At 46.9% G+C, this 14,143-nt stretch overlaps 2 protein-coding genes across 2 annotated transcripts in view; one reads left to right on the forward strand and one right to left on the reverse strand.

Annotated features, from left to right (window-relative positions):
* SRD5A1 (steroid 5 alpha-reductase 1) overlaps nucleotides 1-13,412 on the reverse strand; it is a 37,450-nt gene extending 24,038 nt beyond the window's left edge. The window contains exon 1 of the mRNA XM_061129353.1: nucleotides 13,026-13,412. Within this exon, the coding sequence (XP_060985336.1) occupies nucleotides 13,026-13,312 (287 nt within the window). The 5' untranslated portion in view covers nucleotides 13,313-13,412. The remainder of the gene's footprint in view (nucleotides 1-13,025) is intronic.
* Nucleotides 13,413-13,976: 564 nt separating this feature from the next.
* Nucleotides 13,977-14,143, forward strand: part of NSUN2 (NOP2/Sun RNA methyltransferase 2) — a 33,393-nt gene continuing 33,226 nt past the window's right edge. Inside the window, exon 1 of the mRNA XM_061129354.1 lies at nucleotides 13,977-14,131. Coding sequence (XP_060985337.1) covers nucleotides 14,039-14,131 — 93 coding nt within the window. The 5' untranslated portion in view covers nucleotides 13,977-14,038. The remainder of the gene's footprint in view (nucleotides 14,132-14,143) is intronic.

Consider the following 14,143-nt stretch of genomic DNA (forward strand, 5'->3'; position numbering starts at 1 on the left):
AGCTCTACCATTTTCTAGTAAGTAGATAAGTAGATGCATGCTCAGTCATGTCTGACTTTGTGGTACCATAGACCGTAGTCTAGCAGGCTCCTCTGTTCGTGGGATTCTCCAGGCAAGAGTACTGGAGTGGGTTGCCATCTACTCCTCCAGGGGATCTTCTTGACCCAGGAATTGAACCTGCATCTCCAGTACTGCAGGTGGATTCCCCGCCACCGAGCCACCAAGGAAGCCCACCATTACCTAAGTTACTGCCAGATCACCCAAGTTGGCTACTTAGTGTTCCCAAACTTGGGTTGGCGACCTTATAGGCTGCCCTGGGAGATGACGTCCAATCACTTCTATTTCGAGGGTCAAATCATTTGCTGAATGATTGTGTTATTTCCCATAGCAATAAAACTGAACAAGAGTCTTCTCCAATGCCACAGTTCAAAAGCATCAATTCTTCGGTGCTCAGCTTCCTTTATAGTCCAACTCTCACATCCATACATGACCACTGGAAAGACCATAGATTTGACTAGATGGACCTTTGTTGGCAAAGTAATGTCTCTGCTTTTTAATATGCTGTCTAGATTGATCATAACTTTTCTTTCAAGGAGCAAGTGTCTTTTAATTTCATGGCTGCAGTCACCATCTGCAGTGATTTTGGAGCGCCCCCCCCCCCCCCCCCCCGCCAAAATAAAGTCTCTCACTGTTTCCCCATCTATTTGCCATGAAGTGATGGGACCACATGCCATAATCTTAGTTTCTGAATGTTGAGTTTTAAGCTAACTTTTTCACTCTCCTCTTTCACTTTCACCAAGAGGCTCTTTTGTTCTTCTTCGCTTTCTGCCATAAGGGTGGTGTCATCTGCATATCTGAGGTTATTGATATTTCTCCCGGCAATTTTGATTCCAGCTTATACTTCGTCCATTCCAGCATTTCTCATATAAGTTAAGTAAGCAGGGTGACAATATACAGCCTTGATGTACTCCTTTCCCTATTTGGAACCAGTCTGTTGTTCCATGTCCAGTTCTAACTGTTGCTTCCTGACCTGCATACAGATTTCTCAAGAGGCAGGTCAGGTGGTCTGGTATTCCCACCTCTTTCAGAATTTTCCAGTGTGTTGTGATCCACACAGTCAAAGGCTTTGGCGCAGTCAATAGGGCAGTAGATGTTCTTCTGGTATTCTCTTGCTTTTCAGACGATCCAACAGATATTGGCAATTTGATCTCTGGTTCCTCTGCTTTTTCTAAATCCAGCTTGAACATCTGGAAGTTCACAGTTCACATACTGTTGAAGCCTGGCTTGGACAATTTTGAGCATTACTTTACTAGCACGTGAGATGAGTCCAATTGTGTGGTAGTTTGAGCATTCTTTGGCATTGCCTTTCTTTGGGATTGGAATGAAAACTGACCTTTTCCAGTCCTGTGGCCACTGCTGAGTTTTCCAAATTTGCTGCCATATTGAGTGCAGCAGTTTCACAGCATCATCTTTTAGGATTTGAAATAGCTCAACTGGAATTCTATCACCTCCACTAGCTTTGTTCATAGTGATGCTTCCTAAGGCCCACTTGACTTCACATTCCAGGATGTCTGGCTCTAGGTGAGTGATCACACCATCATGGTTATCTGGGTCATGAAGATCTTTTTTTGTACAGTTCTTCTGTGTATTCTTGCCACCTCTTCTTAATATCTTCTGCTTCTGTTAGGTCTATACCATTTCTGTCCTATATTGTGCCCATCTTTGCATGAAATGTTCCCTTGGTGTATCTAATTTTCTTGAAGAGATCCCTAGTCTTTCCCAATCTATTGTTTTCCTCTATTTCTTTGCATTGATCACTGAGGACGGCTTTCTTATCTCTCCTTGCTATTCTTTGGAACTCTGTATTCAAATGGGTATATCTTTCCTTTTCTCCATTGCCTGTCCCTTCTCTTCTTTTCACAGCTATTTATAAGGCCTCCTCAGACAACCATTTTGCCTTTTTGCATTTCTTTTTCTTGGGAATGGTCTTGATCACTTCCTCCTGTACAATGTCAAGAACCTGTGTCCATAGTTCCTCAGGCACTCTGTCTATCAGATCTCATCCCTAGAATCTATTTGTCACTTCCACAGCATAATCTAAGGGAAAACCTTGTGCACACCAGGACCTAAGAGAAAGGAACAGTGACCCCACAAGAGACTGAACCAGACTTGCCCATGAGTGTCCAGGAGTCTCCAGCGGAGGCGGTGGCCTGCTGCAGGGTTGGGGGCACTGAGTGTAGCAGTGTATGCATGGGACCTTTTGAAGGAGGTCACCATTATCTTCATTATCTGCACCATAGTTTGGCTTCAGGTCAAATAACAAGGAGGGAACACAGCCCCACCCATCAACAGAAACTTGGATTAAAGATTTACTGAGCATGGCCCTGCCCATCAGAACAAGACCTAGTTTTCCCCTCAGTCAGTCTCTCTCATCAGGAAGCTTCTATTGGCCTCTTATCCTTCTCCATCAGAGGGCAGAAAGATTGAAAACCACAATCACAGAAAACTAACCAGTCTGATCACATGGACCACAGCCTTGTCTAACTCAGTGGAACTATGAGCCAGGCTGTGTAGGGCCACCCAAGACAGACAGGTCATGGTGGAGAGTTCTGACAAAATGTGGTCCACTGGAGAAGGGAATGGCAAACCATGAACAGTATGACAAGCCAAAAAGGTATGACACTGAAAGAGGAACTCCCCAGGTCAGTACGTGCCCAATATGCTACTGGAGATCAGTGGAGAAATAACTTCAGAAAGAATGAAGGGATGGAGCCAAAGCAAAACAACACCCAGTTGTGGATGTGACTGGTGATAGAAGCAAGGTTCGATGCTGTAAAGAGGAATATTGCATAGGAACCTGGAATGTCAGGTCCATGAATCAAGGCAAATTGGAAATGGTCAAACAGGAGATGGCCAAGAGTGAATGTCGACATTCCAAAAATAAGCGAACTAAAACGGACTGCAATGGGTGAATTTAACTCAGATAACCATTATATCTACTACTGTGGGCAAGAATCCCTTAGAAGAAAGTAGCCATCATAGTCAACAAAAGAGTCAGAAATGCAATACTTGGATGCAATCTTAAAAACGACAGAATGATCTCTGTTCGTTTCCAAAGCAAAACATTCAATATGACAGTAATCCAAGGCTATGCCCTGACCAGTAATGCTGAAGAAGCTGAAGTTGAATGGTTTTGAAGACCTACAAGACCTTCTGAAACAAACACCCAAAAGAGATGTCCTTTTCATTATAGAGGACTGGAATGCAAAAGTAGGAAGTCAAGAAACACCTGGAGTAACAGGCAAATTTGGCCTTGGAGTATGGAATGAAGCAGGGCAAAGGCTAATAGAGTTTTGCCAAGAGAACGCACTGGTCATAGCAAACACCCTCTTCCAACAACACAAGAGAAGACTCTACACATGGACATCACCAGATGGTCAATACTGAAATCATATCGACCATATTCTTTGCAGCCAAAGATGGAGAAGCTCTATACAGTCAGCAAAAACAAGACCAGGAGCTGACTGTGACTCAGATCATGAACTCCTTATTGCCAAGTTCGGACTTAAATTGAAGAAAGTAGAGAAAACCACTAGACCATTCAGGTATGACCTGATTCAAATCCCTTACGATTATACAGTGGAAGCCGAGCCACAAGGGAAGCCCAAGGATACTGGAGTAGGTAACCTATTCCTTCTCCAGCAGTTCTTCCCAATCCACGAATCAAACGCAGGTCTCCCGCATTGCAGGCAAATTCTTTACCAACTGAGCTATCAGAGAAGTTCATGGGATTATCCAGGCAAGAATCCTATAGCTGGTTGTCATTTCCTTCTCCAAGGGATGTTCCAGACCCAGGGGTCAAACCCTCGTCTCCTACGTTGGCAGGCGAGCTCTTTACCAGTAGTGCCATCTGGGAAGCCCCTCGTGTGTTGAGTGCTAGCTGCTCAGTCGTGTCTGACGCTTTGTGACCCCATGGACTGTAGCTCACCAGGCTCCCCTGTCCACAGGATCTCCCAGGCCAGAATACTGGAGTGGGTTACCACTGCCTTCTCCAGCGGATCTTCCCGACCCGGGGATTGAATCCAGGTCTCCAGGTCTCCTGCGTTGCAGGGGATTCTTTTTTTTAGTATATGTGCTGCCGAAGCAAGCACTGCAGGGGATTCTTAACCATCTGAGCCACCAGGGAATCCCTGAAGTCCCTTATGACACCTTTAAAAGAGAGGCTGACCGAGGCTCTCCCCAGGTCATTAACGGAGTCCAGCAGGAGGGAAGCTGGACCTCAAGCAGGTGACGTGCTTTGAGGGGCTGCCATGAGGGATGACAACAGAACCAAGACCCCACAGAGTCCCAGACCTGGCTGAGCACATGCCCTGGGGTGGGCATTGGAGAGTCTGCACTCTTGGACTTCGGGGCGGGGTGGGGTGGGGCGCGTTTGGCCCCCTTCCTCTGTGGCTTCAGGGTAAAGGTGGTAACTGGGGGCCCCAGTGGCAAATACACAGCCCTGCGCTCCAGTGGGACTTGGGTTTGTGACTACCGTTACACAGAAGAGCTGATGAAGAAATGATGCAGTGAGTCACTCACTGACCGCCCAGTGGGAATCAGTGATACAGGCACCCTGGGTTCGGGTCATTCCGAGTCCCTGCTTGGCTCGACAGAAAGCAGAACAGGAGCTGAGATAGGGTTGAGGGTGCTACCCCAGGACCCCGGCGCGGAGAGGCTCTGAGCAGACCTGGCTCTGAGCAGACCTGATAACAGAAAGCTGCTCATTTCCAGCACGCACATGCCTGGGGTGAGCAAGAGAAAGGTCGAACTCTGCATACAAACAAAACCCAGGGCGGTGTGACAAGGTGTGGACAGTGCTCTCTGGACTCAGACGCCTGAGATCAACAGCCGACCTCCACGCTGACCCCATGCAAGGGCCACTGGCACAATGACATGGTTTGCCATGGATAAAAAAAAAATGCCCACAAACATCCTTGTCCATCCCCGGGGGTCAGGGCCTTGATGTGCTCTGTCTGACAGCTGTCCCCTGCCCCGCTCCTTGGCAGGCCTGCCCCACCGTCCCCGGCTCTCCTCCACAAAGGTCCTGTTGATTCTACCCTTGTACTTAGCAAAAGTACAAGAGTTTCTCTCATCCTCACCGATGTCTTAAGAGAACGTCTTGCCTCCATCTACAAGCCCACCAATGAGCAGGGAGTCAGTGGATCCTCAGACAAGGTATGCTAAAGGAAGATTATAAAAACACGCGGGCAGACACCCCTTCCCACAGACCACGGGAAGCCCCTCCACCTGGCTCTGCTTCTTCACGACGCTAATGTTTCCCTAGGGCAGGGCCCTGCCCCCCTCCAGGGTCAGCCCACAACCCAGCCCAGGGCCTCGGCAGATGGCCACCAAGTTCTGGAAGATGCTGCCCACTCGGGCTTGCATCTCCCAAGCACGTGTCCCAATTCCTGTGGTTTTCATTTCTTCTGCCACCAGTCTGACTCAGGTTGGGATTCACACAGCATCCCTTGTTACTGAGTCTGGGCTGGCCAGCAGAGCCCCGATAAAGGAGGGGCGAGAGACGCCTCCCGACTGGCTGGATGCTTTGGGACGAGCTCTCGGTCCCTTCTGTACTCCCGCTCTCGTCCACTTCCTCCTCTCGTCCACTTCCTCCTCTTGTCCACTTCCTCTGGTAATCAACAGCCTGGGGCTGATCAGACGGAGGCCCCTACTTCCTCAGAGGCACAATCCCTGCTGGGACCAATTGGCCCTTGTTATCAGGGCCAAGCTGAGCATATCTGGTCTAAAATTTGGCTATAAAACTATGATCACAGAAAAATACAATTTTTGACAATGTGGTCACAGTATTTTTTAGACTCCAGAGAAAGCCTGATGAAAAAAGTTCTCTCTTTAAGAATTCTTGCCCTGAGGAAATAATTCCTCCCATACCTTTAGACTAGAGCTCTCTGGGTCACTTATCTAGACCATCTCTAATTCCTGAAACCAAAAGGAAAAAAAGGGGAACAGCCTTTTAAAATATTACTCCAACTATTTTTACAATTAGTGTGTTTTGTATTGTGATACCTGATTCATAACTAGGTTTGGAAAACATAACTTTGTTATCCATTTATTTGGATAAATGTATGTCTCAGGGCGTGTCTGTGTTTTTTAGATAATATTGCTGATTGCCGAGATCAGTGTGTGAATGAGGTTTAATCTAATTGGCTTTAAAAAAAAAAAGTAGGCGCTTACAATTCAAATAATTCTAAATACAAGAGAAATTAACCTAAATGAATTTCAGGTTCATGTGAACTGGGAAATATTCAGTATTAAATACCTGATATTAATGTTTGTTTGTTGATCTAAATAATGTACACATGTCTAAGAATAACTAACAATAAGCAGAATATTTTCACTGTACCTAGGTTTAATACAAGTTAAATATTATTATATGTGTTACAAGTTTATCTGCAAGGAAATTCCCTTAAGTGAAAAAACTTCTTAAAAATGCAAATAAGATAAGCCTTTAGATAGACTCAAGAATAATTATGCTTTAGGAATGTCTGTCTAAAATAGTCTCTGCAGACTGGGGTAACTCGAACTTCTAAGGGTTGTGCTTAACTAAGTGTTGGAAGTCTATTGAATGGCTAAGTCATTTTCCAAATAAAATAATATTTTGAAACATTTACTACTGAACGCTAATCACTAAACACTAATCACTAAACACTAATCTCCTCTTACAGAGAAACTAAAGTGATTTGGGATTAAAAATGAATCATGTTTGGTGCCATCCTAAAATGTTCTAAGAAAGCAAAGGTTTTAGAAATTATTAGTGGTATCTATGCTCACCGATCTATAAAATGCTCATATAAAAGTCAATTCTTAGTTGCTTAAGGGAAGTAGGAAGTGTGTTTTCAGTAAAGAAGGTATGAGGAATAGAATGGCATTTTGTGACGGGAAAAGGAAGTAAGCGTGACTCACAGGTGGCTTTTTAGGATGGAAGAACACAGTGATGGGTACAGAAAGTGATAAGGTTTGTGACAAGTGAACCATGAGCAAAGAGTCTTGTACATGGTTAGGACTAAGTTTAAAATAAAGTTAATTTTATCTTTTAAATAAAGTAAGCTGGTGCAAAAACTAGAATTTAGCTTTTCTCTCTGTTTAGAGGACACCTTTTCTTCAGATGTTGAACTGCCTATGCTAATAGTTTTAAATTTTAGTTTCTTTATCTCTTAAATGATTCTGAAATCCCTTATTGTTACTTTGGCTAAGTGAATAGTATTGTTTCACAGTGAACTATAATCCCATTTGACTCAGTCTTCTAAACCTTTTTGATATTTGTTGACAAAGCTTCCTAAATCATTCTAATGAAGATTTCTAGCTAATCTTGGGATGCTTCAGAGGGCCCCTGAAACATCCCAAAGAGAGATATTACACTAATTAGGTTCATTTTGTTACAGAATTACATGGGGGAGTATTGTCAAGTGAATAAGTCTCAGGTAATATTGTACAGTAACTGTTACTAATAAAGAGGTCCTAGAAACCGTGTGGAGTTCCTAAAATTCTGGTATGTTTGGGTGTAATGTTATCAGGCATAATTCTAGTTACTATCTCAAAATATTGTCATAGCACTAACAAAGTTTTGGAAAAATGCTTCCTCTTCAAGAAGATTTATAGAAAGGACTTTTGGATAAATACCAGTTTCTGAACTGGGTAAGGATTCTAGTGGAAAACCTGATGACTTCACAAAGGTTAACAAAAGGACTGAATGGTGAATATGCCTTACGGTTTCTATCTGAAAAATTACTGATTTGAATCTGTGTTTTCCAGGTGTAAGAAAAGAAAGAAAAACCTTCTTCTCAAAGTAATTATGACAGTAATTTGGTAAAATTATATTTTATAAACAAATTGAAACATTTATCTTTTCTATCTGAACCCTCCATATACTAGAAGCTCTTAGTTTCCGGTAACTTTATCAGATAAGTTAGGAAGGTTATCTCAATAACAGGTATGGAAATCTCAAAGGCATTCTGGAGACCTTGAGAAGGGAGGAGTTTACTTAGATCTGTTAGGCAAAATCTGTGATAAGCCTTTAGCAAAGCATCTACCTACAGTGTGGGAGACCCAGGTTCAATTCCTGGGTTGAGGAGATCTCCTGGAGAAGAAAATGGCACCCCACTCCAGTATTCTGGCCTGGAAAATCCCATGGATGGACGAACCTCATAGGCTACAGTCCATGGGGTCACAGAGAGTAGGACACGACTGAGCAACTTCTTTTTTCTTCTTCCTAGCCCTGAAAGGTTTTATTTTAAAAGTTCAGTCTGAGACTCTATTAAAGTCTCAGCAAAGCAAAAAAGTCTATGATCAATTATGGTTATATAAGTCATCAGGCCAAGTTTATTGAGACCAGACCTATATTACAAACAGGTCTTAATTTGGTTATATTTGGTAAAAATGATGGTGACTTTAGGGAGAAGGAGATGTTACAATGAATGTTAAATCCCAGCTTGTTAATGGAGGTCTGTATCTGCTAAGACTCACTTCCCGGATGGTTCTTTGCTGTTAGGGTATATTAATGTAAAATTTAATTGAATTATTAAAGGACACTCTAGGGTAGTTTCTGAAGCTTATCTCAGTAATCTGTCTTTGGATGAAGATCAGATGCCTCACGCATGACCTGCAACCAAGACTGGAAGAAGACATAGTTTAATAAGGAACTCTCTCCAACCTGGATGAAAGGACCTTTCTATCAGGTACTCTAAACTAACTCATGCCCAGTGAAACCGAAGGGAAATTGACTCTTGGGTTAACTCCCACTTCCAAAGGCCCCTAAGCTGGACTGGTCTGCTGACCAGAGACGCCTGCTGACCTCAAACTCACCTTAAAACAATGCTCAAACAGAGGAAATTACACTCCACTAGGACGAGAAGAAGAGGACATCAGAAGTAGACAGCTTGCCCAAGATGCTCATCTGACTTGTATGATCATTTATAACGTCTTCTTGATTCCTTGGACCTATGCCTATCAATCAAACGCTTTCTATCATGGACATGAGTCAATGCTAGTTTAAAACTCAATCCAATTGTTGGGTTGTGGCCAATTACCTGTGTCTAGTACTTCTGGGTTACCTTGATGGATTTCTGCTCTCTAGGGCTCTGACTGGATACCCACTAGGAAATTTATTTTAGATGAATGTTTAGTCCTGTTTTGTCTATTCATGATATTACTAGATGGGATCCTCTCACCTGGCCAATTAATAATATCTGCTCTGATGCTGGCCATACACTTAAGTTTTCTCTAATGGTCATTCAAACTCAGTTGGAGTGACAAGCTAAGTCTCTATAAAAAATTAACCTCTCATCTATTAAAAGGAAAACTCTCACAGTTATGGGGTCGATCTACATGGTTAATACCAGGCTATGGTCATTTTAGTTTAAAAGCTCCTCTATGTTGGGAAGGCTTAAATCATACTAAAAATGATCAACCTGGTAATTATGAGACAAGACTGGGTGTTTTACGAACTATGTCTACTATTACCCTTAGAGAGAGTGATTGGTATGGAACTCAGAGGGTTTGTGGCACTAATTTATGGCTGTCACAGCTACAGGGATCAATACGAAGGTGTAGCCTGGGATTCCCATGAATTTAAGGTCATACACGTTAACAAATTAGAGGTAACCCAACCAATCTACCATTGGTATGATCCCAGTGGGTCAAGGATCTGTATTCTACTGGTATGACCACTTAGCAGCTTGTGTGTGTGTGTGTGTGTGTGTGTGTGTGTGTGTGTGTGTGCATGCGCGCTCGTGCACACGTGCCTTCAATGGGGTTAAAGGATGTAATTGGCCATATCTAAGCCTTAACACGGAGAAGGCAATGGCACCCCACTCCAGTACTCTTTCCTGGAAAATCCCATGGACAGAGGAGCCTGGTAGGCTGCAGTCCATGGGGTCACGAAGAGTCAGACATGACTGAGCGACTTCACTTTCACTTTTCACTTTTATGCATGGGAGAAGGAAATGGCAACCCACTCCAGTGTTCTTGCCTGGAGAATCCCAGGGATGGGGTCGCACAGAGTCGGACACGACTGAAGTGACTTAGCAGTAGCAAGCCTTAACAACTTTCATAAGCTTTAAATGATAGTAATCAGGCTATTAGCCTACTGAATTCTGAGATCTCTATGATGAAAAAGGCAGTGCTACACAAACGCATGGCCCTTGACATCCTTACAGCATTTCAGGGAGGCACCTGTGCCATAACTAAAACTGAATCCTACGTTTTTATACCTGTTGAATTCTCTAATTTAACACATTTGGTGAACCATATGAAAAATCAGATTTCTGCTTTAAGTGACCCATTCCCTAGTCTTGACGATCTTTAAAAAAAAAACTGGTTTGCTGCGGGAGGCTCATGGCTAAACTATTTACTTTTAATTCCACTAATATTATTAACTATACCATTTGCTTTTTGCTTGTTTCACAAGATTATTATTTCTTGTATTACCAGGTATATGACTGAGCCTCCAATGAAACTGATGACTAGACTTGAAGCAGTTGATCAAACGTATAGCTCGATATACGATCAATGATTGTAATAGTGTAACTCTAGGTATTTTCATGCAATGAGAGGGAATACTTTCCTGGACCATAACTAGAAGACAGGTGTCCCGACATCTTTGTCTATTAAGACCTGGTCCAGTAATAGCACACTGATTTTGGCTTATCAGCAAAAACCTTCTTCAGAACTGGGAACGAGCCTTCCCACCAAGGCGGGACAAAATGGTTATGAAATGCCCCCTCAGTGGACTTCCTGGTAGCTCAGCTGGGAAAGAATCTGCCTGCAGTGAAATGCACCCCCAGTGTAGCCAGATTTATGACCACAGGGGGGACGTGTCAACTACAAATTGGCAACTTACCAAGATCACTGCCATCTGCCTTCAGGGAAATTGAACCCCAGGCTGCTATAGCTATTGACCTTCAAGAACCCCTGAGGGAGTTCAGGGTGGAGTGAGGCACTCTGTGCTACAGAGAATCTGGTGGGACAGGTCTTTAGATAGTTGGATGTTTTTAGGAACAGATTTTATGATCTCAATCTTTGCATCTCCTCATATCTAGAGAAAGCACTAAATCCCTTCATGGTGACATCAGATCCTCATGACTAACAAAAACCTTTTGTAAAATGAATGCTTCATGGCATTGAACTCCCCCTTCACCAAAACCTTATATACTGACTTCCCCCCACTACCGCTTTGGAGCAGTCTCTCAGAGCTATCTGAGATGCTGCCTCCCGGGCTACTTTCTTCTTTTGCCCCAAATAAAACTTCACTCGCAACTCTCAAGTTGTACATCTTTTTTTAGTCGACATTGCTCACTGACTTAGGTCAAATGACCGTTGAATAAATTAGCTGCTTGGGTAGAATGGAAGATGTTTATCTCTTCTATTTGGAAAACTTGTCGTCATTCAGTCGCTCAGTCAAGTCTGACTCTTTGCAACCCATGGACTGCCGAACACCAGGCAGCCCTGTCATTCATTGTCTCCTGGAGTTTGCACAAGTTGGAAAGTTTGGAAAACGTAAATGTCCCCAAACCACCGGGCTACGTGTACAGTAACATGAACAACTGTGGGCGGCAGCCTCGCTGTAGAGGTTTCCTCTCTTCATGAACGAACTTACTGGCCAGGTTTAAGTGCTGCAAGTCATCGATCGGCTCCCTGTTTTGGTATGGACTTATGGCAAACTTGGGCTTCCCTGCTGGCTCAGACGGTAAAGAATCTGCCCGCAATGCAGGAGACCTGGGTTCAGCCCCTGGGTCGGGAAGATCCCCTGGAGACGGGAATGGCTACCCACTGCAGTATTCTTGCCTGGAGAATTTCATGGACAGAGGAGCCTGGCGGGCTACAGTCCATGGGGTCGCCAAGAGTTGGATGTGACTGGGAACACACTGATGAGTCTGTTAGCGAGCTTGCTTACTGGGATTCTCTAGGATTGTCAGGTACAGAGCATTCAGAAAGACTTTGTGGAGCACTGACTGACCATTTCCAGTGTCTGCTTAAAACTTAAAAGCAGACTGGGATGCAGCTGCCCAGGGGCTCAAGAGAGGCTCAGAGACATCCGCACTGATGTCTTCTACTGCTCTGTGAAGTGGGTGTCCTAAGGTGGGACCCACAACCAGAGAGGTCAAGTAACCTACTCACGTTCCCAAAGCAGTTGAGCTCAGGTCCCTGACGTGCAGAGAACACCCCTTTTAACTGGGCAGCCTTTCGAAGTCTGAATACAAATTTTCAAATTTTGATTTTAAGCTTTTGAGCAGTCATTTGGTTTAGCTATGCAAAAGTGTGAAAGTGTCAGTCGCTTAGTTGTGTCCGACTCTTTGCGACCCTATGGACTGTAGCCCACCAGGCTCCTCTGTTCATGTGGATTCTCCAGGCAAGAATATTGGAGTAGGTTACCATTCCCTTCTCCAGGGGATCTTCCCCATTCAAGAATCGAACCCAGGTCTCCTACAATGCAGGCAGATTCTTTACCAGATGAACCTCCAGGGAAGCCCTTAAGCTGTGCAAAAGCCAAAACCTAAGACCTGGAGAGAGTCCCAGCTTGTTACAGACCTGAAGAGTACAGACACAGCCATTGAGCCTTCTTCACAAAAACCAAACATCTGGAAGTCAGCTTAAAGACCTTAGGTGTGTTTACCGCTTATTTCTTGGAAGGCTGCTTCCACAGTGCTGGGGGCACCTGCCTATACTGTAGTGGAGAAAGTGCCTGAATGTGACCCATTCAGTAGTTGTAGGAAACCAGTCCCCCAAGGTGCAAGTGATCATCTGATTGGGAGAGACGATCCTCCACCCTCAACAAAGAGTCCACGACGAACTAGAAAAGTAGGAAAAGGGCGCTGGGGGAGAGAGAGCAGGGGCGCAAGGAGAGGCGCCAGGGAGCCGGGGAGCCGGCCCCGGGCGGCGCGGAGAAGGGGGCGCACCAACCAGGGGCGGCGGGGAGAAGGGGGCGCACCAGGGGCGGCTGGGGGAAGCGCGGGGCCGCGCGCTCTTACCGTTGCGCATAGTGGACCAGGAACATGGCCAGGAGGATGCAGTTGGGCCAGCGGTTGAGGCGCTCGGCCGGCGCGCCCGCGCCCGCGCACGCGAGGAGCGGCAGGGCCAGCGAGGGCAGCTCCTGCACCGCCCAGGCGGCCCGCGCCGGCAGCCCGAAGGCGGAGCCGGGCGACGCGTAGCGCCCGTAAGGCGAGCCCCGCAGCGTCAGCAGCACATAGCACACGAAGCCCAGGGCGCATTCCAGGTAGGCGAGCGCGTCCAGCAGGAACCGCTCGGCCAGCTCCATGGTGGGGGACGGCAGGCGTGCTCCATGGCCCGGCGGCTGCGTCGGGCCACATATAGGGCGGCGGCGGCTGCGGGCGGGGTGTTGTGGGGGGCGGGAGGCGCGGTTACCTGAGGCCGGCGCCCTCAGTCAGAGCCCTGGGCCCGGATCCGCCCCGTGCGGGCGGCCCCGGAGCCACGCGCCACCGGTCTCGCTAGTCCTGGGTGCGCGCCGAGGAAGGGATGGGTCGCCCGCTTGTCACGCCCACACGGCCAGAGCCCCGCCCACTTCAGGCCCTCCCCGACCGTCTCACCAGTCCTGAGTGCGCGCCGGGGACCCGCCCCGCCCACGCGCCTAGAGCCCCGCCCACCAGGCCCCCGCCCTCTAGGCCCCGCCCATTCCGGGCACTCCCTGACAGTCTACCTAGTCCTGGGTGCGCGCCGAGGACCGGGCGGGACGACCGCCCGCCCCGCCCACGTGGTTAGAGCCCCGCCCACCAGGCCCCCGCCCACCCCGGGCCCTCCCAGACCGAGCGTCGTTGCCGCGGTGCGCACGCGCGACCTCGGGCTGTCCGCATCGCTGCCTGAGCCGGCGCAGAAATCCTTGCGCTCCTGCAGGTCTCTCCCTCCCTGCAGGTGCCGGGGAGGCGCATGCGTGGACTCGCGGGGTCCTCGAGCTGCAGCCCGGAAGTGCTAGCGGCCGACGGTGGCGGGTCGCGCTGTGCGGGTGGCGTGCGTGGCCGCGTGGGCCATGGGGCGGCGGTCGCGGGGCCGGCGGCTGCAGCAGCAGCAGCAGCAGCAGCGGCCCGGGAGCGCGGAGGACGGCGGAAAGCGCAATGGGGCGGTAGGAGCCGGG

Source organism: Dama dama, chromosome 25 (assembly GCF_033118175.1).
Source record: "Dama dama isolate Ldn47 chromosome 25, ASM3311817v1, whole genome shotgun sequence".
NCBI classification, from domain to species: Eukaryota; Metazoa; Chordata; class Mammalia; order Artiodactyla; family Cervidae; genus Dama; species Dama dama.